The 27,215-nt window shown below is 37.2% G+C and overlaps 1 protein-coding gene across 2 annotated transcripts; it reads right to left on the bottom strand.

The window, feature by feature from the left end:
* Positions 1-6,567: 6,567 nt before the first annotated feature.
* agfg2 (ArfGAP with FG repeats 2) lies at positions 6,568-27,215 on the bottom strand. Of its 2 annotated transcripts, XM_049568085.1 has the most exons (14): positions 26,815-27,215; positions 25,940-26,033; positions 23,259-23,374; positions 20,105-20,249; positions 19,602-19,722; positions 19,391-19,495; positions 17,144-17,176; positions 14,634-14,873; positions 11,852-11,924; positions 11,682-11,725; positions 11,375-11,467; positions 9,272-9,391; positions 7,739-7,809; positions 6,568-7,588 (listed from the first exon to the last, which is right to left on the bottom strand). In XM_049568085.1, the coding sequence occupies exons 1-14, from the start codon at positions 26,979-26,981 to the stop codon at positions 7,541-7,543; spliced, it is 1,470 nt and encodes a 489-aa protein (XP_049424042.1). In that variant the 5' UTR covers positions 26,982-27,215; the 3' UTR covers positions 6,568-7,540. The 2 variants fall into 2 exon arrangements, with proteins under 2 accessions (XP_049424042.1, XP_049424043.1); XM_049568086.1 differs by lacking the exon at positions 17,144-17,176 and having other exon boundaries at positions 26,815-27,214.

Raw genomic sequence — 27,215 nt, 5'->3', positions numbered from 1 at the left:
AAAAAGTTACCCCGAAAAACAAAACAAGAAATACCACGAAAAACAGAAACAAAATTATCACGAAAACAGAAAAAATTACACCGTCAATCAGAAAAATAAAAAAAATACTCAGAAAAACAGAAAAAGTTACTCAGTAAAACTGATTTTTTTTTTTTATTTGTCAAGTGAATGCAATACGCTTCTGTAGTCTGTCTATTTTGCTATCTCATGATGTTATTACGGATATATTATCTTGTTTATTGATTTGGCCTTTCTTATTTTATCTTTTACTAGATGACATCATATGACATGTTATTTGTTTTATTCTCCTTGTGTTTTAAATTTGTTTAGTTTTATTGTACAGCACTGTGTAACTGTCTTTTGAAAGGTGCTATATACATAAAATGTATTTATTTATATTTATTTCATCGTATTTGTTAATTTCTCTTTATCTACTGGAATCCTCCTCCATATTATAAAAATTACGTGTCTTGTATTCTTGTATGCCCGGAAAATAATGTATGTATGCCACGTTTTGAGCCTTTCAAACCAGTTAAAAACTTGAATTACAAAAAAGACAAATGTCCATACACAGAGACACTTTTTGCAAAATATTACAAAACTGAAGTTATTTGTCTATCTGGTGAAGGGTTGCAACAGCATGAGATTTTCACAGTATGATAACCGTCTCAGAAAATATCAAGGTTTCGCGGTATCATGGCATTAGTGAATTTATATTATTATTTGTCAGAATGACCCTTAAAGGACTCAAAATAGAAAGGTTACTGTTGGTTTAACAAATGTTTTATTACTACAATTGAATTAAACTATATTGTTATGAAAGTATCTGTAAAAAGTCTTCCCTTAGAAAATAACTTAAATAAAGGGGAAATTTAATGTCCTGCATTTTTTTTCAGTATTGTAGCTAAGCTAATGTATATGCTATGTTAGCCCTCAACGAATACCTTACAGTGAAACCGGTATATTGCTGCAACCCTAATCTGGTGTTTAGCATTAGCTCCAAAGCTGTCAGCAGTTTTCAAGCGTAGTATCTCTGAAGGCGAATATCAAATTAACAAAAAAAACAGGACAGAGGTTTTAATGGTAGGTACAGGGCCTTCAGATATACCTGCCAAACACCAACAACACAATCACCCAAAGGTAGATATGCTAGCTAACATTATACTAACTGAATGCTAATCACGCATAATGAATTTACCTGGACTTTACAGGTACCTAGCAAACTGGAACATAAGGTTAGCTTACTTTTGTGACCAACAGTATACTATTTATTCTACATTTAGTGTTTTGAACTGTATTCATTTTGTGTTAGTTTGGCAGCTCTTTTTAACACATACAGTACTACGTCAGACGAAGCCACTTACATTAAACAGCCAGAAGATGGCGCGTATCCCCACAAAATGGCCGACTCGTTGCTAATGACAACACATTCACATTTCCCACAGCAAAACAAACGTCTCGATATTGCTAACTTCTGTTAATGTTGGACAGTGTTACCATTATTTTTTTCAAAGCATAATTATCAAAAATGGTCTTAACGATAATTAAAATTCGAAATGGTAAAGCTAACCATAATTTTACACGGTTTATTGTGAAACAAGGACAAGATAAAGAAGGGAACGCCATGACGTCAGTGACAGCTTCAAGGAACCAGACTTCTCAGTTCTTAATTTGGTCCACAGATTTTTTTTTTTTTTTTTAAAAAGTTAAAGGGTAACATTGATGAAAATTAAATTATATTCTGAAACGTGTTCCCATTTATGTTGGTCCTGCACTTTTACATTGTGGGAAGATATTAAATAGGACTACTAAATGTATAGCTGACATCATTATCTCTGATTTGCTATGATTACTGTAACAAAGATATTAATGCTTTTTTTCCCTTATAAAGCTAATTTTAATTCTCACCAAATTTCACTTTTACAAACATTAACAAAAAAAAAATTAAAAAAAAATCACATTTCTGATGCACCAGTACTTGTCAAGGATTTCGTCTTCACAAACAAAAAAAGCTGTCAAAATAATAAATGTGTGCAATATCTTCAAAATTCTTAAGTTAACGTTCCGCAGCATCCACTCGCATCTTTACACACAAGTGTATACACTATGGTATTATATGTATAGCTATGTAATGAATAGGTGGGAGATGCACAGTAGCCTATGACACTGGATAACAATAAAGAAATAAACAAAAAATCACACATAATAAGCAAAACTGGATAAAAAGATGAACACTGGTGAATGAACAGAGATAAATCAGTAGTGAATGTGATGAAATATATGCCAGCAGTTTGCATTAGTAAAGGGAAAAGCTAGGTTTAATAACAAACCTGCCATGGACTGAGTTTTTTTAGGGCTCCTTTATAAGACACTTAACTTTTACCTATATTTTTGTGAGTGACTTTGACACTGCATTTTAAAAATTGTGCTAACATAATATCACATATGTATATTATAAATGGTTGTAAAGTCTTTACAACTCGTAGACTATTGGAAAATGTCTTCATTTAGTGATTTTGTTTATTTTGTATGTTTGTTTTTGTAGTATTTGCAGATTAATTTCTGGAAATAGGCACCATGTGAGCTCAATCCAATGTTTAATAATAAGTTAGCTACACTATTATCATTATTATTATTATTATTATTATTATTATTATTACTATTATTATTATTATTACTGGTAGTTGCTCCCTGTATCCTAATTCTGCCGAATGAACTTTAAGTTTCCTTTTTACTTTCTTTCGTATATTTTCACAAATCATTTACGTCCCCAAATAAATTGTAAGATAATATAGCTTTTGAATTTAATTTCACGTTTTTGATTTAATTTTTTTTTTTTTTCATCTGTTATTTGTGCTTTTCTCCCATTTATTACATCTTGTGAGTTTATCTGAGCACTCAATGAGTAATCCATATTTCCCACGGCACGAGAAGGCATCAACACTCCCAGTGTGTGTGTGTGTGTGTGTGTGTGTGTGTGTGTGTGTGTGGAGTAATATTTCAGTTCTGGCTCTGAGTCCATCCTGTTCTATTTATTGTAGAAATCCCCCTCTGTCCTGTATTCATGTGTATTAGATATCAACTCAACTGTGAAAGCTCGCCGCAGATTTTGATATATAAATATTTTGCTACACGAAATGCAGCAGGAGGTCGCTTAAAATATATTAAGTTCATAGTGAAACCATTGAATCCTGCAGGAATACAGTGTTTTGTGTTATTGTCATTACTGATTGAAATGCCCCAGATGAAGCTGCTGTAAGTGAATATTTGTAGGCGCCATATTTGTGACTGTGTGAGTACAGTGATTTTGATGTGTTTGGACTGTCTGGCTGCGCAGTAACAACCTCCATCTCTCACACTTGGTGCATGGCTGCATGAAATCCCATCGAATGATAACATATAATACATATTAATAATGGTGTGCGTGTTTGGAGATTTACTCTGAATTTAAAATGACAATAAATCTTTTAAAGGGGTCTATTAATAGTCATTCTGAAAGCCGTAAAGGGTTTCTATCTTTGTACTGTATCATGCTCATGCAGTATGTATGTTGTTATGCAATATGCATCCAAAAGTAACCTTGCGCACGAGGTCAGGGAAAAGTGGATATCAGGCGCCTCCTGTTGTTCGAAGGATTTATTACAGCCTTTAAAAATAAGCTTTTCTTTCCACTGTGGAGGTGTCACAGTCTTAAATTTAAGGGTTTTAAAAAGTTTTCAAGGTATGTTTTCGCTGAATTTAAGACTGTGTTTTGGACAAATCATCTGTGTCTTATTCATCATTGCAGATAAAAATAAATGTGCATTATATATATGATGGATTCTGTATTTTTGTTTTATGCACACAAACACAAGACTATTACAGTATCGTTGCCTCAGTCCAAAATATTTGTTGTCATAGTGCTTTGTTCCAAGTAAAATATTCCGCCTGCTATCTCAGACCCAGCAGATAAAGTCTGTCAGAATAAAATGTACCCCTTCTGAGACATAACTTGAAGTTTTAATGGTTATACAACCAAAAGAAATCAACATAAATGGAGGTAATTTTATTTACGTATCTATATATTTATTTTAAAAATGTAATGTAGTTTTATTTTATTTTATTTTATTCTATTTTCATTTGTATTTATTTTCTAAAAAAAGATTTAATTTAATTTAATTTAATTTTATTTTATTTTATTATATCTATTTTACCAAAAACTGCATCCCTTAAGTCCTCGTAGGCAGGAGAGTAAAACAAAAAATGAACCTCAATTTTAATTTCACCTCTCTCACACTACAAATTCCCATTTACATTTACCCCACAGGTAAGTGCAAATATAAAGTAAAAGACAATATTAGGTTCAGTGGTTGGTTAAAGATTATTAACACCAGAAATGTGGACTATCAGACTGAAAAATTACATCAGATACAATGTTTGTGGCAGCTGAGACCTCACAAATTCAAATTTAAGACAATTTAATGACTTTATATTTATACATTTTGAATTTAAGACTTTCTAACCCTGTGAGAATAGATTCTCTTTGTTAAAGCAAGCTTTTGTTTATGTAAAATAAGCATATCATTTTGTTAAAGATGCTTAAGAAAAAACATAAATATACACGACGGACATGGGTTTGCCTTTTTCAAGGGCGTACATAGAAAAATTGCACTGACTTAATGAGAGTTCTTCTTTGAACACAGGCGTATTTTCACATTAGCCATCACTTAAAAGGGCCCATTCTCCACCCAGCACACTGTTGGACGGCCAGCTCTCTCTATCACTGTCTATATTTATGCCGTAAATAAATTAATGTACATGGTATGATAACCATCAACTTTCATGTGACTGCTGCAGCTCTACACAAGACTGGATCATTGTATCCCCATTCAAGTTAGCAGAGCGCTAAACCACGAGTAGCTGGCGTGGCTGGCAGAAGTCCATTCGGAAGCAGTGCCGATAATCAAAGTACTTTTATACTTGGCCGAAGTTGTTGAAAACTGGCGCTTGGGCAGTGACTTGCGGAGTCAGAAACCAACAAAAAAAGCCATCCTTTAACGTCGGCATGATAGTTTAATGGTGCTCTGTGGCATCAGGGGGATATGCGACAGGTCAAGAACTAAAGTCAAGACAACGAAAGTCGTATCTGGACGCAAAAGTCCATGACCAAAGTTGATATGTGACAAGGTCGGAGTGAGAATGTGTTGACGTAGCAGTTAAACTTCTTTGGCACAATTTATCACTGAGCAACTTTCATAGGGAATGAATGGGGTCCTGCATTCAAAGTTGTATCCACGTCTCGTTATACATCCAAGTTACAGCTGGGGAGTGACTCTAACATCTGTGACACTTTCTATTGTGAAAAATCACTTACAAAAAGTTTTCTAACATGTTCCTGCAGGAATATGATCCAAGATCAGAGAGAAATTAACAACACCAGCAACCAAGATTACGTTTCCCTGACGTTAGCATGTAGCTTCATGTATGCGTAAGGCAGCTGTATAAGCCAGTAGGAGGTGCTGTTGCGCTGTCTATTTCTCAGCAAACGTGACAGTTCACACTGTTTGTCCCTGGCAGGACACTGTAGCTTTCAGATTCGTTCTGTTCAGGTCGCCATGTTTTTCAAAGTTTATGCTCCCTTGTCTTGCTAAGTTAGCATTGTTACAGCGTCCTGTACTATATTACAATAATAACGCTAAAACCACACATTTTGTTAATTTGTCCAGTGTTGCATTTAATTAACATATCAGGCGACAGTCCACCACGAAGTCCGAGTATAAATTAACCGTGTTTTTTTACTGTTTGACGACGATGTTGAGGTGAGGCTACGAGTGTAGCTAGCTGCCGTAGCCTGACGTGCACCTCACCAGACATGTAACTACATGTCACAGTGACACAGACCTCCTGTCTATTTCTGTAAGCTGAAACCATTTCCCTCAGTGGAAACTAAGCTTTGATTTACTTTAATTTCACAGATAAGAAACAATAAATTGTGAAGACAATAAAGCCTCCACAAAAATAGCATTTTAAGTCTTGTGTGTGATTTATCCTGGCTTATACAATGTAAAATGCCATAGGCTTGTGTTGTATTTGTTTGGAAAATGTGTTTAGTATAAGACAGTTGTTTTGTCGGTGAACCTTGTGAGTTGTAATGGAGCTGAATTATGTAACGTTACCTTTGTTAAATGTCGCTGTTGTCCCTGGCTTCATATGAGTAGAGGAAAAGTCTGCTAGCCACTAGGCTAATTTATATTATGTAAAATGCCATAGACTTGCGCTAAAAATATTAGCATGTTGTATTTTTGGGGAAAATGTGTCCAGATAAAGACAAGTGTTTGTCTGTGAATGCTGCGAGTTATAGTGAAGGTGATTTGTGTACTTGTGTTTGAAACTGTCTCTATTAAGCCATGTTTAATGTGTGTTTAATGTGTGTTTTGAATCAACTTAACTTTACAGCACTACAGTTCTGACATAGAAACATAAGACACAAAATATGGGAAAGCATAAAAGGTCCCCTTTAAGACTTTTTAAGGACCTGCTTTACACATAAATGAACTGTATAAAGAACCACTCAGAGCCAAACTGTCGTAAGAAGCAACAAACTGATTTTATGAACATGAATACTTGTCATTACAAAGACGTTGTTTCATGAATCTCTGTTTTTTTGTTTGGCAAAATAATGTAAATCGCCTCCATGTCAACCAAAAAAAAGAAAAAGAAAAGAAAAAGCCAGAAACATTTTGGTCCGGAACATGAAGCGATGACGTTTTTTATACACATTAAGTTATTCTGAAATTGCTTTACATTCAGTAGCATCTCCTTTTAGCCCTCTAAGCGCATGCAGCCTATAGGAAATGGAAAAATGATCCTTCAAAGGATGAATTAAAAAAAAAAAAAAACGGTGACAAATGCAAACATGTTCCACACCCACCACAGAGAAAAGCCCGTCTTATCTCTCCACACTAATTGACATGCATCAGGAGGCTGTTAAGGCTGTTACAACCATCTGTAGAAACTCGTGATGCAGAGTCTCAACTGGCTCTTCCTTTGGACAACTTTCATTACACCAGGAGACGACGCTGATGCTTTCACTGACGGGCTGGTTTTTTTGCACTTGTAAGCAGGAGATGAAAGCAAAGTAGCAGCAGCAGCATGTTTATGTGTGTGTGTCATATACTCTGCAAAAAATCATAGAGGCGTCGTTTACTCATGACTCCCACAGAGCCCTGAGGTGGCGTCTACTGGCACACAAACACCTTTTTGACACATGTCACACACGTGGTACAAACACAGCAGGCGACCGATCTCGCACACACACATGAATTTCATAATTACATTCACACGTTTTTTTTTTTTCCCTCCACAAACACGTAAACACAGACAGAGAGAGAGAGAGGGGGAGGGAGAGGACGTCGGACCCTCCCTCAAAGGGCGAGAATACTCCAGAGGCATTGAAATGGCAGCAACTCCTCGGGTTCACTTCTCCCTCGGTTCCCAGAGATGGATGGGTGGGTGAAGTAATGGGAGGAGGTGGTGGTGGTGGTGGGTGAGGGGGGGGGGGTCAGATGAAAGGGTTCCGCGACGTCCCTCGACTGGGGTAAACATTCCCCTGAGAGACAAGAGAGGCAGGGTGAGAACGAGTACAGGGGTCTTTACTACACTTCCTGTTTGCAGAATAAGAGAGCTGACGACAAATACCAATTAGCTCCCCCTTATCCCCCTGAAGTCAGGCCACTTGTTGGCGAGGCAGTGAACTCACCGTAAACGGGTTCACCGACATCGGCCGAGGGACTTTGGGCTGAGAGTCGGGTGCAGGGAAGGAGGCAAAACCTGGAGCACATGTCAGAAGGAGCATGATCAGTGGTGTTTCTCCAAATTAATTGCCTTTTGGGGGGCCATATTTTAACAAACTAGTTATTATTATCATGCTTTTAAAATTAATTTATTAAGTTATAATGATAATAAGGAATGTTTTTCTTAATTATTATTATTATTTTGTTTTTAAAATTAGCTTTTTTAAAATTAAATTCTATTTTTTTTTTTTTTTTTTAATAAAAATATTTTTATTATGATTTTATTAGTTTATTTTTTTTAACATGATGCTTTTCAAAATTAATTGATTAACTTCTTATAATAATTGCTGGTTTCCCTTACTTATTTTAAGATTAGAATTATTGTTATTATTTTGTTTTTTAAATTTGTTTAATTTTTTATTAAATTTGATTATTTTTATTTTTTTATTATTTTATTTCTTATTATTATGATGCTTTTCAAATTGTTTAACTTATAATAATTAGTGTTTTCCCTTACTTACTTTAAAATTAGAATTATGCTATTATTACATTATTATTATTAACATTATTATTATCTTTTTAAATTTGTTTGATTTTTTATTAAATTTGATGATTTTTCTTTTTTTTAAAATTATTATTATTATTTTGGTTTTAAAATTAGTTTAGTTTTTTTAAATTAAATTTTATTATTTTTAATTAAAAAATATTATTTTATTTTTTATTATTATGATGCTTTTCAAAATTAATTTATTAACTTCTTGTAATAATTATTATTTTCCCTTACTTATTTTAAGATTAGAATTATGCTATTATTATATTATTAATATTATTAGCATTATTGCTATAATTATTACTGCTTATAATGCTAATAATTATTATTGAGCTTTTTAAATTAATTTATTAACTCATTTTCATAATTAAGTCTTTCCCTTATTTCTTTATTATTTATCATTGTTATTATGCTTTAAAAATATTACTTATTACAAGTATTTTCCCAATTGTTATTAATATTAACATTAATATTAATAGTAATATTAATTAATTAATTTTATTTATTAACTTATTATAGTAATTAGTTTCCCTCTATTTTATATTATTATCATATTATCATACTTTTATTCTTTTTACTTAGAATTATAATTATTATTTCCCTTTTTTATTTATTATTATTATTATCATTAATATTATGCCTTATCATTGTTTTCCCCTACTTATTATTTATGTATTTATTTATCTTTAAGCATGTTTTTCCTGTGTGTTTTTATAGTACTGGTTTGGTTATATGAAAAAGAAGCATAGCAGCCTTGTTAACTTTTGAAATTTTGCTTAACAATAAAAACATCTGAAACTACATTTTATTTCTATTTTTATTTCTGGCTGTAGGGACTGCAATAACGCTCTGACTGAGATATCTCAACAACTATTGGCTGGACTGCCATGAAATTCTGTGCATACCTTCCTGTAGTAATAATAATAATAACAATAAGTAAAAATGTTACCATTAGCTTCCTGGTTGCTGGCTGACTCATGATGAAATGCATTCTGGGTGCTGGGTGCTGGGAAGGGGGCGGACGGAGGAAAGACGGAGGTGGGCGAGGTGACAAACGCACTGGAGTCACCTGGAGAGAAGATGCACCCACATACAGAGAGATCAGACGCAGCTCCATGTGGAAATGAGACACGTTAGCTGCTTCAAAGTGACATGAGTCACAGAGAGATATTTTCCTCTTAACTTCTGTATCTTATATGGAACCACAGAGGCAACACACACCGCTACGTGACTGGTCAAATCTAAACTGAACACATGAAATAAATGATATGCTGAATAAATTAAAATGGAGCTGCAAGAAGATTCATGTGATCAATTTTCTGTCAGATTCATTTAAGTGTTTGTTGTTGTAGTACTCATTTTGGCCACTAGAGTGCACCCTTTTTTGCACCTGCTCTTTGGTCATAAGAGTCATAACTGTTAGAAAATGGATCACCAGAATTTTCTTTTCCTACATTATTTGGTACTAATCATAGGAAAAACAGGCAGTGTTCAATTGGTGCATTTCAAGTAAATGGCAAAAACCAGAGGGTTTTTGCCATTTGCCATTTTTTACAACAAAAATGAGGAATAAAGTTTTCAATAGTGATAAATAATGAAAATTTTATTGGGTTCAAATGGGGCAGGTGTTTGAGAAGGAATCAACAAATGCTTATAAACTCAGCACAACTAACGAAACTGAAATTTAACTGACTTTAAACTTTTTTCCTCCAGAAATTTCCCCCTTAATCTTTAAGCAAATGAAATAATTGTTTCCAGGAGATGTTCTCAGAGATCATTACGACATGAGCTACTTTAATTGTCACTTTTCTATTTCCCTTCTGTAGTCAGAAGCATTATCCATAGTATTCATTATATTTTATTTATTGCTCAACATTAGTAATGAAGTCTGTTTTACTCCCGTCCATAGCATTAAAAACAAATCTGACATAACTGGTCACGAATAAATAATCATAGTTTCAACTGAGTGAAAAGAGAGCACGGCAAGGCAACCAATAGGCTTAAATCTCAATTTATTATTTAATCTATGAAATGTTGAAAAATATTTAAAAATGCCGACAAAAGTTCTGAGACGACGTCCCCATTGTATTTTTTTCCAAACAAGATATTCAATTGAAAAAACCCCAAAACAAAACATAAAAGAACACAAAAAAACAGTAAATATTTGACATATTTTCTTGAATAAGCAACTTAAAAAAATAATCTACTATCAAAATTATTGCCATTTAATTTTCTGACGATGAGCTTATCAGTTAAAGCCATGGGTGCAGATCCCAGGGGGTGATGGGGGGGCCATGTCCCCCCCAAAAACACAAATTGTCCCCCCCAATTCTAAATAGCCTAAATGATTGAAATTGAACAAATGTATACAGTAGTCCCATACACTAGGAAAAAAAGGGAAGATGATGAGGAGAAATGGGAATCCGTGAGAGGCGAGAGATGAGAACGTGAGTGGACACAACATGCCTGAGACCCTGAAACTAGAAGTAGCATTAACTAACAGCGAAGCAGTGAAAAGGAGGGGGATGGCTGGCTCCATGTACTACTGGCTGTTTAAGAGAAATAAACAGTAAAGGTGAGCATATGATTCTCTGTGTAGTGCTTTTTGAATGACTTGGTGATGGTGATGAGCCTCTATGAAATCGTGAAATATGCTGGCAATCTCAAGCGCTCTGTGGGCATGATTTGCACGCGTGCAATTAAAAAAAATCACAACTGATTGTGTCCCCCCCAAACCTGTCATCAGATCTGCACCCATGGTTAAAGCAACTACTTTCTTTAACTCGACTTTTCCTTGAACCTCCAAAAGGTTGATTAAAGGCCATTTCTAGACGTCTTTCCTGGTTAGATTGAAGAATAATAAGACTTTCTACATACAGAATGTGGATTATGACGTTCTGCAACATAATCCCAGGAACACAAAACCCTTTCTGTAAAACTTGTGATTACAAAATCACATGAGTCGTTATTATTATTTGAAATAATTGAACGTATAATGTGGCCAGAAGTCCAGCAGACAAGATGTCTGTCGGACCCTGAACATGAGTCTCACCTCCTGATGCGTTGCTGAAGGGGTTACTGGGGGAGAGGGCGACAGGCTGCTGGGAAGCGGAGCTGGAGCTGGAGCTGAATGGGTTTGGGAAATCTGAGACACACACAGGGACAGAGAGGGGGAGAGAGGAGATAATTCACAGTGAGTGGGGTTAGCAGGGTACATTCCTGTCTATTCAAACCAACACTGCTCCGAGTCCCACACATGCATCCTAATCAGGGACGGCTTTAAAGATGGAGGAGCTGAATGTAAATACAGTGCAGGTTAGCAGGACGGGATCGATGCGGCGTTCGTGCTCGGTACCTACTGGCAAAGGTTTGGGAGCTGGAGACTGTATCGACACCGGGGGAGCTGGGGAGAAGTAGAAAAAGGGGAGGATCGATGAGAATGTGACCTTTAAAGGGCTCCACACATGGAAAATATAAAAATTTGTCACGTTAAAGAAAAGCTGGTTTGACAAAGCTGATTTTTCTCTACCTGGCAGGAGTGGAGCTGGACGAGAGCCTGCTGCCGAAGATGGCGTTGTACTGCGGGGGGCCACCAGGTGGAGCTGTGAACAAGAGTTTCACACAGACCGTCACCCTTTGGCTCTAATGAGTGCTAATTCAAGAGATCAAGTGTTGGTATTGTCATGAAATGTGAGTAAAAAGAGCTCAAACGGTTGATCTTAAGCATGTAAGTCATCAGATGAACAAAAGCATTACAAATCCCCTGAATAAAATATGGTGTCTGTGCTCAGCCTGATATGAATCAAAGAGAGCCGGGGCAGGAAATCAATAACCTCCTTACTCTGCCAGGCAGGGAGGTGGTGATGAGAACAACAAAGCGTCTTGTAGAGAGCTCGAGGGCTCCTCGCATGAATGCTGTGTGTTAAAAAACCGCCGCCTTGGTGATTAGACAAACGCAGCGGATTGTAAAACGTATCAACAAGGTGCTTTAAATCAGAGCGTGAGCAGGATGTGGAGCGAACACAATGAGCATAATTCAGCTGCTAAAAGCCTTGGCATTTGGAGTAAGGATGTTATGCAACCCAGTTGAGCTGGCCGTGACAATCTGCATCACACGCACTCTCTAACTCCCCCTCTGCCTCTCTATCTATCTATTACATAGTGGTGAAAGACGGACTCAGGTCCTTTGCTGCAGTGCAACAATGTACAAACACTCCAGTGCAAGTACAAACATAACAACAAAAGTACTGATGACAAAATATACTTCAAAGTACTTTTCACAAAACAAGTACTGTTTAAAACAATTAGTGACTACTACTACTAATGATTGATTAATTATGCAGAACACACAGACAGGAAGTATACTGGTTCAGATGAAACATTTTTGTTATATATTTTGATAATACATCTTTTATATATAACTATTTTTTCATATTTTTCTAAATGTAATTTTAAATGTATTTTTATTATATATTTTTTGTCATATTTTCTATTCATTATTGTTTTTTAAATGTACTTTTTAATGTATTATTGGTTTTATCTCTGTACATATTTTCATTTGTTTCTTGTTTATTTTTTCCTTTTATAAATGTAATTTTGAATGTATTTTTGATTATATATCTTTTTCATATTTTCATTCATTTATTGTTTTTTAAATGTAATTTTAAATGTATTTTTAATTATATTTTTTCATATTTATATTATTTTTTTAATAATTTAATTACATTTTAATGAATTATTGGTCATATCTTTGTTCATATTTTTATTGTTTCTTTCATTTTTTAATGTAATTTTAAATTTTAAATTAAATTTAAATTTTTATTATATATTTTTCATTTTTTATTTATTTATTGTTTTTTACATTTAATTTTTACTGTATTATTGATTGTATCTTTGTTCATATTTTTATTCATTTCTTGTATATTTTTTCATTTTTTAAATGTAATTTTGAATGTATTTTTGATAATATATTTTTTTCATATTTTTATTTGTTTTTTAAAATTAATTTTAAAAGTATTTTTGATTATATGTTTTTTCATATTTCTATTGATTAATTATTTTTTAATTATTCAATTTAATTTCTAATGAATTATTGATTATCTTTGTTCATATTTTTATTTGTTTCTTATTTTTTCTTTTTTAAATGTAATTTTGAATGTATTTCATCCTTAATATTTTTAAAAATCAATTCTTAATGTATTTTTGAATATTTTTTCATATTTGTAGTTATTTAGTTATGTTTATTTTTTCATATTTTTTTGAATTTGTGATGTATATTTTGACTATATCTTTTTCATATTTTTTTATATATATTTTAAATTTAGTTTTTTGAAATGTTTTTGATTATATTTTTTAGTATTTATTTATATATACATATACATATACATATACATATGTTATATTTTTCCAATATATCTTTAATGCATTTTTATTTTATTTACATCGTCTTGTGTATGTTTGTATATTGATATAGCTCCATATCATATCGTTTCTGGAAATAATTTTTTAAAAAAAAGTCATACAGAAAAATGGATCCTGAAAAACAAACAAAACAAAATTTAAAAAAAAGCTTCTGCTACACTTTTTCTTATCTCAGACTTTTCTACAGTCTTTGCTTGTTGTGAAACATTTTTGAGACCGACAATTATTAAAATCTCAGATACTTCCAGGTTGTCAAATGTGAGGATTTGACGCTTTCCTTGGTCTGACATGACAGTAAATTTTATATTTTTGGGTATGGAAATGTTGGTTGGACTAAAACAAAACATTTGATGAAGCCACTTCAGGCTTTAATACTGTAACAGGCTTTACTCACTGTTTCCTAATCTACAGATTAATCAGTAAGGAACATGCTCGTTAGTTGCAGCCCTGCTCTGTTCTGCTATTCAGTATACTGATAAAATACAACAAAGTACTTGTTAAATTTAAAAAAGTAAGGAAATTATTTCTAACATTCTTTTACTGAAAAAACTCAACATTGAACTGAACACAAAAGGCACAAAAAAAGACTGTAGGTAACATTTTAAAGTACAGTTTTGTACTAACCCTCTGTTTAAACGAACTCAAAAATCCCTGAGAAATATCGCAGTCTTGCTATGTGTTTCATCTGGAACAATGCCTAATATTCGATAATCTTATCATGTGTTTGCATATCTGAAATCTTAGTATTAAAAGTAAATAGCTACTACACCTGTCAATTTAATGAGCTGCACTGTACTGGAGCAGACGTACAAAGTGGCTTCTGCCTCTGTCAGTTGATTTTCATACAAATCAACATCCAGGGAATTCTCACAGACTCCAACATTACCTACCTGTGGGCGTTGATGTGTCAGAGAAGACGCTGTCCAAATGTGACACTGCAGCGTATCTGTCCTGGGTGTTGGAGCTGCTGACCGGTGGCGTCGTCTGGCCGACACTTCCAGGCTGCTGCTGGGACAGAGACTGGGGCAGAGGAGGCTGCTGAGGGTGGTTCAGACCTCCGAAGTCGACGCTGAGAGACTTGGGGAAGGCCCTGAAAGGCCCTGTGGTCCCCGAGGCTGATACTGTACGACCTGAGGGCAAGAAGACCAGACTGAGCTTCAGCCCAAAGACGGATTTTGACAGCACAGTTTGAAACCTTTAAAACTGAAGGGCCGACACTAACTTAACAACAAATGAAGTTACCCTTTATATTGCCCAGAAAAATTAAACGAAAAATTTGAGTCCATGAAAACTAGGAATACTGTCTGAGTGTTTTTTGTGCTAAATCCTGATCAGTTCGTGGACATTAATCTGATATGATAGCACACTGTTGTGATACGGAGGCCAAGGGTGGCTGTGCTTGCAATTTATTTTCAAAAGCCGCTCTCTCATGATCTTAAAATAACAAAAGTTGTTCTTGTGATAAATTATCTCGTCAAATATCGAGACAAAGTTGTTCTTGTGATAAATTATCTCGTCAAATATCGAGACAAAGTTGTTCTTGTGATAAATTATCTCGTTTAATCTCGAGACAAAGTTGTTCTTGTGATAAATTATCTTGTTTAATCTCGAGACAAAGTTGTTCTTGTGATAAATTATCTCGTCAAATATCGAGACAAAGTTGTTCTTGTGATAAATTATCTTGTTTAATCTCGAGACAAAGTTGTTCTTGTGATAATTTATCTCGTCAAATCTCGAGACAAAGCTGTTCTTGTGATAATTTGTCTTGCTAAATCTCGAGACAAAGCTGTTCTTGTGATAAATTATCTCGTTAAATCTCAAGACAAAGTTGTTCTTGTGATAAATTATCTCGTTAAATCTCAAGACAAAGTTGTTCTTGTGATAAATTATCTAGTCAAATCTCGAGACAAAGTTGTTCTTGTGATAAATTATCTCGTCAAATCTCGAGACAAAGTTGTTCTTGTGATAAATTATTAATTATTATTATTATTAAGCATTTTTCAAGGTCTTTTCCTTGTTCGTTTTTTTTCCACAAATTTTCTTGTCATTCATTTTCTCTTTTTTTTACTAATGTCTTTTTGTTTTTGACTAGTTTTTCAGGTGTTTTCTTGTTTTGTTTTTGACAGAAATCAAACCAATTTCCTCAGATTTTAAAGGGTTAACCGATTATCAAGGGAAAAAAAAGATAATTAACTCCTGATCCTTATTGTGAGAAATCAGCCTTTTATCAATTACCACAGGATCGTAGAGATTTCAGCATAAAAAAAATGCTAACACGGCTGTTCTCAGCTTCTGTACCAATGTAGAAATTATGTTATTGGACAAATATGATGAAAAAAAAAAGTCAGAAACAAAGCAATTTCCTTCATGCTATTTCACCATTTCCATGCTATGAGGCTTGTCAAACGCAGCATTAGCTTGACACATGGAGCAGCATGAACAGTCATCATGGTTAAGCATTAACAAAAAAAATCAAAAGGCACAGCAGCGAGCCAAACAACTTCTTGGATAGTTTTCAAAGCACCAACATCAAAAATACAATTGTTAGATGGTAACAAAGGCAGGAAATTAACGTCTTTGCAGGTAGCAAGCTTTCCACAAACATCAGCCACAAAGCATGCTGGTGTCAGCCAACACTGTTAGCAAGGGAATACGAATGTTTTGTTTTTAAATCCAGTTTGTCTTCCTCCGTCAGCTGAGGAGTCATTGACAGAAACCAGACACAGATTATCGGAAGATATACAGCATGCCAAAAGTCGAGCTGCGTGTTTCTGGGATGTGATCATACTCTACTGTATGGCTGGAGATACGGCCTATCTCTGCAAACATATCTTAACTTCCTGAAATACTTGTTTGGGATATTAATGTGTACCGTGGGATTACAGCTGTGTCCTACATAGTGTTTAAGTGCTCCGACACCAACGTGGTGCGAAATATCAGCGGCCCTCTGCTGACGGGGGCAGCAGCGGCAGCTCCGGCCTAAAAATAGCATTACTTTAAACTTGTTCTTTTTCCTCTGAGGGAACACTGTGTCTGTGTGTCTGTGTGTGTGTGTGTGTGTGTGTGTGTGTGTGTGTGTCTCCTTGACCCTCCCAACCTTCAGATCTGGCTTTGAAGTGGGGAAACATGACTGATGAAGAAAAATATCGACCCCAATTGCAGCATGTGACACTTGCCAGCCATGACTCGGGCGCTTTAATGAATATAGAGTGCTGCGTCTCCTCTCAAACTGCTACCTAAAATGAAGCTGAATTCACATGCATGTGAGGCACGGTCAGCAGCAGCGGCGGCACGGCTCGCAGATTGGCCCATTTATTATGAATGATACAGCAAGGAAGAGCTTATTGATCTCAGCCATTCAGCACACATTCAAAATGCATCGGCTGGTGCCGCGTCTTACCTAAAGTGAAGTGGTTTTTGAAAGAGCTACTGGCTACGAGAGGAGAGTGAGGTGAGACAGACAGGAGACAGAGAAAAAAAAGGGGAGAGGGATATGTTAAGGGAGGAGTGGAGAGAGGAGAGTTTGTCACTGAAGCTGTTGTCCCTGCTGTCATCTGGGGCCAGCTGAGCAGCCGGCTGAATCTTCCTATTCATGAAAAGCAACCAAGTGTGCTAAGAGGATGACATGGAGCCGTTTTATTAAGCCCACATGATATGGTAAAAAAAACAGTCAAGAGGAAAATGATGGCTGCAAGCTAAGTCTCTCTTTGTCCTTCCCAAAGTGTCACTAAGAGCACAGAGTGGTGACAGGGTGACACTATGCACCTACCTACCTTCATTATCTCACATTAAATGGACCTATTTTGCTCATTTTTAGGTTCATACTTGGATTACGGTCTCTACTAGAACATGTTTACATGTTTTAATGTTATAAAAACACTTTATTCTCCTCATACTGTCTGTGCTGAAACACCTGTATTCACCCTCTGTCTGCAACGCTCCATTTTAGTGCCTGTCTATTTACGCCACCTTCCTAAAAAAGCCCAGTCTGCTCTGACTGGTCAGCGTTTCTAGGTGCTCTGTATCTCTGCACACGTCACTGCAGCTGAGGAATGACTGTAAGAGAGTATAGCCTCATTTTCTACTGTTCAAATTAACCGATAAAAGTTTTAATAAAGTAAAGTCTTCACAATGTTTCAGAAGAAATATGACCCAAGAAATTACACACATTCTCACTCCGACCTTGTATCGACGTTTGGTCATGGACTTTCCACGTCCACCATCAATGTGCAAGGTACCCTGGGTGTGTTGGTTGACGACGTTCTAGGACATGTGTTGTCTTCTTTCAAGATACACCTCCGTTATTACAGGAAGTTTGCCGTTTACATACAGTCTCTTTCAAAATAAAGGCACTACGCTGGTACAACACCGCAAATTGAAGTTTTTTAACTCCAAAAACTAAAGCATGTGGTTAGGTTTAGGAAAAAAGAACAGGGTTTGGCTTTAGAATGTTACAGGACACAAACACTGCTCTCTTGGGTGAAAGTCCGCTCTGTGTTGACGTAGAGCCCACGCCGTCCATATAACGTTAATAACGTTAGCATGTTGTATATGTTTGGAAAATGTTGTTTTGTCAGTGAACTTTGTGAGTTGTAATGGAGCCAAATTTTGTAATAATACCTTTGTTAAATGTTGCTGTTGTTCCTGGCTTCATATGAGTAGAGGAAAATTCCACTAGCAACTAGGCTAATTTATACAATGTAAAATGCCATAGGCTTGTGCTAATAACATTAGCATGTTGTATTTGTTTGGAAAACGTGTTTAGTATAAGACAGTTGTTTTGTCAGTGAACCTTGTGAGTTGTAATGGAGCCGAATTATGTAACGTTACCTTTGTTACATGTTGCTGTTGTCCCTGGCTTCATATGAGTAGAGGAAAAGTCCGCTAGCCGCTAAGCTAATTTATATAATGTAAAATGCCATAGACTTGTGCTAAAAATATTAGCATGTTGTATTTTTGGGGAAAATGTGTCCAGATAAAGACAAGTGTTTGTCTGTGAATGCTGTGAGTTATAGTGAAGCTGATTTGTGTACTTGTGTTTGAAATTGTCTCTATTAAGCCATGTTTAATGTGTGTTTTGAATCAACTAAACTTTACAGCTCTTCACAGAAACCTCCACCACCAACTAGTGTTTTGGAGGTGTAACTGCAGAGTGACACAGACACACCACCGCACAAGTATAAATGCTCACAGCAGTGTAGGTGACGTGTGGGCTATGTCGTAGGGTGTGCATAGAGCAGACGCACAAGTATAATCCTGCTTTAGGCTACATCGTAGGCTCTACGTGAAGCCTATGTACAACTATAAATCAGCCTTTAGTCTGTCTCTCAATACTTTCTACTTTCCAAAACCTGTCTACGGCCCTCTGGCCTCAAACAGCTGGGAACTGTAGTTTTGAGCAAATGTTGCATAAACAGGAAGTATAAGAAAAGTGTAATTTTTAGGGACTATTTTCAGTGGCGGATGAATACACATTTGATGCACTACAACAAGAATACTTAATCTCTCCATTAGTTGTTTTGTTTTTTGTCCTTTCCTTTGTACTTTCATACATGATATGCATAGATTTGTATGGAATTTAAGTTTGTAAGTGTGATGATTGAGACCAAGAGGGAATGGAGAACGAGGGGGCTAGTAGAGGACACACCTGAGGGTCGTGGGAGGGCGGGAAAGGAGGGGACGTGGCTCTGAGCTCCCAGCGCCGACGACAGGGAGCCTGGCCGCTGTCTTTCTATCCCGCACAGGGTGGGATCTGTATCAGAGAAACAGAACAGACAAAGACAAGAACAAATAGGTGAAGGTATCGATCACATTCAGTCCAAAAATACCAACTCCTCTGATAAAGATCGACCCCCAACCTTTCAGAGGGGGGTCTCTGAAGCTTTGGGAACGTGATGGCCGAGCGGTGAACACGTCCGTCCTCATGTCGGCAGGTGAGATCGCAGGAGCTCGATCCCATGACGGCAGCTGGGACTGAGACTGGAGGGCGGCAGATAGGAAGACAGGAGCAGATGGGAGGCAGAAGGAAAGATACAAAGGCAGAAGAAGTGAGTCTCTTTCATGCTTTCTCAATAATTCATAAGCAGCGGCTTTGATGTGGAGGCTACCTGGCCCTCTCGCTGTCCGACCCATCAGTCTCTGTCTCTCTGCCGCAGTGTGGGAAAGAATTCAGGTCGTCTCCTCACCTTCTAGTCTCTTCCTCTTTTTTTCGAACACTCTTTGAACTACTTGCTTCCTTTCACTTCCTCTTCTTCCACCACACCCACCTGCTTTCTCTCTTGAATCCTCATCCTCTCCCCTTCGTCTTCATTGCTCTCTAAATCCATTACATGCACATTTAGGATGCATTAAGCTCACTCACCAGCGGCCTTGTGGACCTGGCGTTAGGGGGCAGGTTATGGGAAGGGGCTTGGCTCGCTAAGGGACCATGGGAAGGAGGCACGGCCTGGACCCCCGGGCTCCAAGGACCCTCGACATCCCTCCGGTTCTTACTTTTGGAAAAATGCCTGAAATGGACAAATTATTTAGTGACATTAAAATGAATCTGCGTCACTACCTGGCCTCAAAAACCTGGCCTGACATGCCGTCAGTCATCTATCTATCAAACATTGTGACATAGAATACTTCCACGGCTTGAGACTAAACCCAAAACAATGACCGTTGTTTAATACCCAGCATGAAAGCAGCTCTTATCCTTGAGCTAATTTTCCTGAGTGGGCGTCTCCATTTCCAACAGCGAAGGTCTAAATTTGGAACAAACGTCATTAGTTGTTGTTTGGGTCTAATCTAGAGCTCAAACAACTGAAAGTCCATCAACAGAAAATTCATCTGTAACCATTTGTTGACAACTGATTCATCTTTCAAACTTTTCTTTTTCAGGCAAAAATGCCAGAACAAGTCTAAGGGCCCCGACACATGCCGCGTTTTTGGGGTCTTCTGATTCATTGTTTTCGATGTTGTCATACAGCAGGCGCATTCAAAAGCGAGAGCAATGTCTTCATGGTGTGCAAGCCTTTCCAAACGTCGACTTTTCAGGGCACATAGCACACAGATATCTTTCCTTTCCTACGTACATATCAGCCTATGGTAACTATGGAGGAGAAGTTACTACCTTGAGCTTTACATCAATCCCAATTACAATATTTTAGGCCAACAACACACTTAGAAGTGAAATGCTAATGTCAGAATGCTAACATTCTCAATTAATTTAACTCGTATAGTAATTTCCCTACATACAAAGCAGCTGAGAGGGATTTACATCAAACATACTTTTGAGCTGCAACAGTGACAACAATAACACGCTGATGTTTATTATGTTTACTATTTTCACCATCTTAATGTGTTAGCGTGCTAATATTTCCTAATTAGCAGTAAATACAAAGTAAAGCTGAGGCCAGTGGGAATGTTATTAGCATTGCAGGTATTTGGTTATTATCCATTACCTGATGATGATGCTACAAAAAAAAAGAGCTTTATGCTAACGTTGGCATGCTAGCATTCTTACAATGACAACGCTAACATGCTGATAGTTAGCAGGTATAATGTTTATCATTGTTTGAATTTTGTTTTTAGCATGCTAACATTTGCTAATTAGCCTTGCTAAGACCCGCCCCTGTTTGCTCTGTGCTCTGGTAACAGTTGAGCGAGCTTGGTATGCAGCAGAACCTCAGTTAGCTTAACTTTCCCCTTTCCTGTTATACTTATGCTATGCTGTGTGCTAGGCTTGTCTATGTTGAAAAGACAACCACATTTTGAAGATGGTAAAAAGATGTGTCACAGTCGTCATGGACATACTGTATTACATTGCATATTGTCACATCTTGAGTTCGCTAATGTTAGCAAAATACTGGCTAACGAGCTAGCTAACTTGTAGCTACATAAAGAGGAGCTAATGTAAGATCAATCACATCAGCCAGGTTTTCTGTAGCAACTTAAAGGAGGTTTGTTAAAGGACAGGTAGATTGGTTGCTGACATATTTTGAGATGACAAGAAATAGCGTTAGCAAGATTAAGGCTAACATTACTTTGTTTGTATTATCTCTGTAAGGCTATGTGCCACCCAAAGTAACTTTTGATTTTATTTATTGAGATATACATGACGTCTAGCATCCCATCACGAATCCTTCAATGGCACATTTTAGTCCTTGCTGTCAACTTCTTGAAGCTATAGCTATTGTCTGATGCCCAGACCTATCTCATATCCCTTTTCCACCAAAATTAGCGCATTCTCACATTCTCTCTTTACATTCTCACTCCGACCTCGTCACATATAAACGTTTGGTCATGGACTTTCCACGTCCAAATACAACATGCAAGGTACCCTGGGTGTGTTGGTTGTTGACGTTCTGGGACGCCGTGTCAACTTCTGCCTGTTATGTGCATTGTCTTCTTTCAAAATACACTTCTGTTTTCACAGGAAATTTAATGTTTACGTACAGTCTCTTTCAAAATAAAAGCACTATGTCAGTACAACAATGCAAATTGACGTTTTTTTCCTCCAACAACTGATGTGCGGTTGGGTATAGGATGACAAAAGCATGTGGTTAGGTTTAGGAAAAAAGAACAGGGTGACTGGCTGCGTATCATACGGACGTTAAGGGACTACTTTTTCCGTCAATGTCTGTCGGATTTCGACGACTTCGTAGTGAGACCAGGTTGGGAAAAAAACACGTAAGTAACTGGTAAAAAGCAGCATGTTGGCCAGAGAAAACTGGTGGGTTTTTTTTTTTTAATTTGTCACTCATTTAGTCTCCATAAAACTCGGACGGATGGTATCAAGAAACGGTTTAAAACTAGCGCATCCACCCTGGTGTTGTATTTCCATCACTGCCGATCAAAGCTAATCGGAGCTGAAGCCGATAAATACCTGTGACTACTGCGGAGTCACTTGACCTGGGAATGATCGCCAACTATAACCTTTCCCATTAAATAAAAACTCCAGATGTAAGCAAATGTTTGTGGGCTTTTTGCGCAGTGGGAAAGGGGCTCAATAGGATCTCTTTTTGTCAAGCCTGTTCGACCTAGCAGCAGTAAGCAGGGCAACGGGACATGGGATTGGTCAATAAGCACTGAAGACTCAGCTGAGGCTAATGGTAATGTCATTAGTCTTGGAGTAAACAATGTTTTCACAATTCATCCTGACTGTATATGACTGTCCGTACCAATTTGCACAGCAGTCCAGTCCAAGAGTTGTCGAGATATTTTACAAAAAAACCAAATATGTGCGCTGTGGGAAGAGTCAGGGGATACCCGAAGTCATAAGGACATATTCTCTGTGGGCCATGAATGTCTTCAATTCATCCAAAAGTGGGACACTGTTAGAAAAAATATGCAGTTTTGAAGATATCCCTTATCTGTGAACTTGTGATGGGACTTTTTGCTATTTTCTGATATTTTACACACCATATTATAATCGATTTATTGTAAATTAATCAAAATAACAGTCACGTCAAAGCTTCTTCTACGGCCTGATCACATTAGCATGTGACGCTGCACACAAAACCAAAAACCCTCACCATTTTTTCTTCTCGTATTTATCCTGCAGGAACTCTTTGAACTTCTGAGAGTCCTTCATGTCAGAGCAGCCGTCCGTCTTTGGGTCAAACACGCACAGCCAAGTCCTCCTCCCGACCTGAACACACACACACATACACACACACACACACACACAGTTTGCCAAACAATTAGGATTTGTGACACTCTCGCAGGTCACGCAGCACAGCAGAAAGGGTCGGTGTCTGTTTCACATTTGGTCGCAGAGAATCTCTCGCAGACACATTTTCTCATCAGTGAATCATGTTCGGTTCAAGAGTTAAGAGTGCAGCAAATATTACTGTGTATGAATCAGGACTGGCCTCTTCAGAGGGTGATGTGGAGAAAAAGCTGGTTGGTACACACCACTGCCACACACACACACACACACACACACACCCCGGCCAAAAGCGAGCTCATAAAAATGGTCCGCACTCATCTTGATAGCCTGAAACACTTCACTGTTTATCTGTGTGATATAAGCTCAGTAGTGAGTGCTGCCCACACCAGTGGTTCCCAAAATGCTGCCTGTGTGGAGCCTTTTTGTTTCAGTCTCATTGCCCGTTTTTTAATAAAGTTCTACCACATAAAAAAGGCAGGTGACATTTACATCAACTACATTTCGATATTGATGTTTCCAAACACACAAAGTGGAGGATATAAATAAACATCAACAGTGTCACAATAACAACCCTGTTAAATATGCCGCAGCAGAGATTGATGACATGACAGCTCAGTTGTCATGGTAACGCAAGTGATAGCTCATCTGACACTGGATTTTTGAGGCTGATATTGATATCTGAGAACTTCAAATGTGCAATAATGATGTACGTGCTGCAGAGCTAAACCTATGAATTGATTGGTTGCTGAGTTGTTAGTTATTTTTTTCTTGTAAAAACACAAACATTCATTGTTTTCAACTGTAATTATGAAGGTTTTGGTGTTTTTCCTGTGTTTCATGTGACAGTAAACAGAATAGTTTGGGGTTTAGAACAGTTCATCAGACAAAAAAAGACGTTTCTTGCAGCCCTAATCTTCAGAAGTGTAATGCACTCACTTGAGAAAAATTCTGCTCCGTTGTCTTTTTAATCAACAAGATAACAGTCTGGTTAATTCAGAAAAACAAGAATTTATGAGATTGTTTCTCCTGTGTATTAAGAAAACTTCTCATAATTCTGAAATAATCTCATTGATTTAAAAACACAAGAATTTACAAGAATATTATCTATTTAATTTAGAAAAACAAGAGCTTTTTTAATGAAAAAACCTTTGTCATAATTCTGTGATAATAATCTAGTTAATTTAGAAATTTGGAGCAAATATTTTACATGAAAACTTTTCTCAGAATTCTGAGATAATCTTAATAATTTACAAGAACAAGGATCTACAAAATATTATCTATTTAATTTAGAAAAATAAGAGCAGATATTTTTTCAGAAAAACTTTTTTCTGATGTAATGATTTTGCTAATTCAGAAAAACAAAGATTTACAAAATTATAATCTGTTTCACTCAATTTTTTTTAAATGAAAACTTCTTCCCAGAATTTTGAGATATAGCAGATTTTTTTATGAAATCTTTTCTCATAATTCAGAGAAAATCTCACTGATTTCAAAGAACAAGAAGTTTTATCTATTTAATTTAGATTTTTTTTTTTTAGGAAAAAAACCTTTTGTCATACTTCTGTGATAATAATGCAGTTAATTTAAAAAAAATAGCTTTTTTTACATAACTTTTCTCACAATTCTGAGATAATATTTTGTTAATTTGGAAAAACTAAAATTTACAAAATTTAAATTTATTTCATTTAGAAAAACAAGAGCAGATTTTTAAAATTCTTCTTCTTCTTCTATCAATAATAATTTTTTTTAGAATTCTGTAAATTCTAAAAAAAAAAAAAAGCAGACTTCTTTTTTACACAAAAACCTTTCTCAGAGTTCTGAGATAATAATCTTGGTAATTAAAAAAATAGCAGAATTGATTTCTTTCACTTTTTCTTCTTCTCTCAGAATTCTCAGAAAATAATCTTGTTAACAAAGAAAAACAAGAATGTACGAGATATTATCTATTTCACTTCACATTTTACATGCAAACTTTTAACATAATTCTGTAATATTAATCTTGCTAATTCAGAAAAACAGCAGAATTTTTTCCATGAAAACCTTATTTTTCATCATTTTAACATGATAATCTTGTTAAATCAGAAAAAGACCAAATCGTCACATTTTGTAAAAGAATTGTGACAAGTTGTAATTAACGGTGACATTTTACAGTTGACATGTCTCTATGAAGGGGTGCCCTGCGTTGAAGAAGTTTGGGAACTATTTACACACACACACACACACACACACAGGAAACAGACCGTGGTTTGGGTGGGACCAGAGAGTGCTGGTCCTTTTGTTTCTTGGCAGCAGCATTCTTCCCCCAAAAAAGAGCCCGACCACAAAGACTGGTCCAGCTGGTCGCCATGAGGGACGTTTCATATTCCAGAGCAGGAAAGTGACTTTAAAACCTGAACTTGAACCAAAAACTCAGCTGCAGCTCTTGTTGTCTGACCTCACATGACTTTAACAACAACAACACATTTACACGCACTCTCATCAGCAGGTGCATCAGGCCCTGCCTCCAGGCCCACCTGGAGCTGCAGACATGTGACTGTCACTCACCTCGTTGCCATGGTTTTGGAGGAATTCCACTTCCTGTTGGGAGAAGGTTGTCATGGAGATAGACTTGACTCTGTGGGGAGGGTTGAGTCCTCTCCTGGGGAAGAGATGGAGAGAGGAATCTGGAGTAAACTCTGAAATGAAAGCTGAGGCAGGACAGGTGGGGGCAGAGCAGGTGGGAGACGTTTTGGACACGTGACCGTGAATTTAAGGGCAGAATCGGTGTGACATAGGTGCCTTGTGACAGAGAGACATGTGTTCATCAGTAACCTCTTATTATGATCTCCATGCTAGGTGGGGGTGGGGGGGGGGGGCACAAAGTGGGACAACTGCTCCTCTACATGTGCAGGATTGCGCAATAACGCATGAAAGTGCTGAACCCGTCTTCCTGGGGAGTGTTGGGGACTAGGCTGAACATGCAGAACAAAATGTGACAGCACACACACACACACATACACACCCACACTGGAGAGGAGCCGAGAGAGAGAGAGAGAGAGAGAGTGAGAGAGAGAGAGGGGAGGAGGGGGTAGTGTCAAACCTGCACCATGACGAAATGAAACGTAACTCAGAGCTGGAAAATGACCAACTAGCGGTCTGTCGGTTATGAAGCTGTTGGGAGACACGCACGAGAGACAGAGAGACACTGCGTAAATTAATGTGTGCACATCGGCTGGTCTGCACCGCACCAGCCAGCACTCCCTGATACCGCTGCACACATAAAATAACACCCTGTGAATCTGGCTGTGGGTGGTGCATGGTGCAATCTCAGGCCTGGTACTTTTACTCCATATCACTATATGTGTGTGTCCTAACAGTGATGTTGTGCGCTAAATGAGCCCAGGAGGCGCGGCGGGGTTTTTCTCCCCGCAGACACTCACAGCATTCCGGAGCACGACGTGCAGACGAAGCTGCCCACCGTGATGTCGGTGTAAGTCACCCCGGGCTGGTTGCACTCGAAGCAGTGTTTGTTTACTCCAGACTGGGCCAGCTCGCGGACCTTGCGGGCGCAGATCTCCTGGTTGTCCCGGTGCTTTCGGTTCGACATGGTTATTTCTTTGTATGTATTATTCCGGTGCCTGGCGGACAGGCTCGGTGTGGTGCCGGTGACCCTCCTCCCGTTTCCCCTACTCCACGGAGCACCTCACGCCCGCATTGTGGAAACGCTTTTATGCGGCTTCACCCCAACGCAAGGCTGCACACAGAGGAGAGGCGCGTCAAGCCGCGCGGACAGAGCAGCGCGCGCACCGGAAACACTGCGGGTTTCCTTCAAAATAAAAGC

Source organism: Epinephelus fuscoguttatus, linkage group LG23 (genome assembly GCF_011397635.1).
Source record: "Epinephelus fuscoguttatus linkage group LG23, E.fuscoguttatus.final_Chr_v1".
Classification (NCBI taxonomy): Eukaryota; Metazoa; Chordata; class Actinopteri; order Perciformes; family Serranidae; genus Epinephelus; species Epinephelus fuscoguttatus.
Note: the sequence above shows the minus strand (reverse complement) of the source record. Positions and strands in the feature narration are given on the sequence as shown.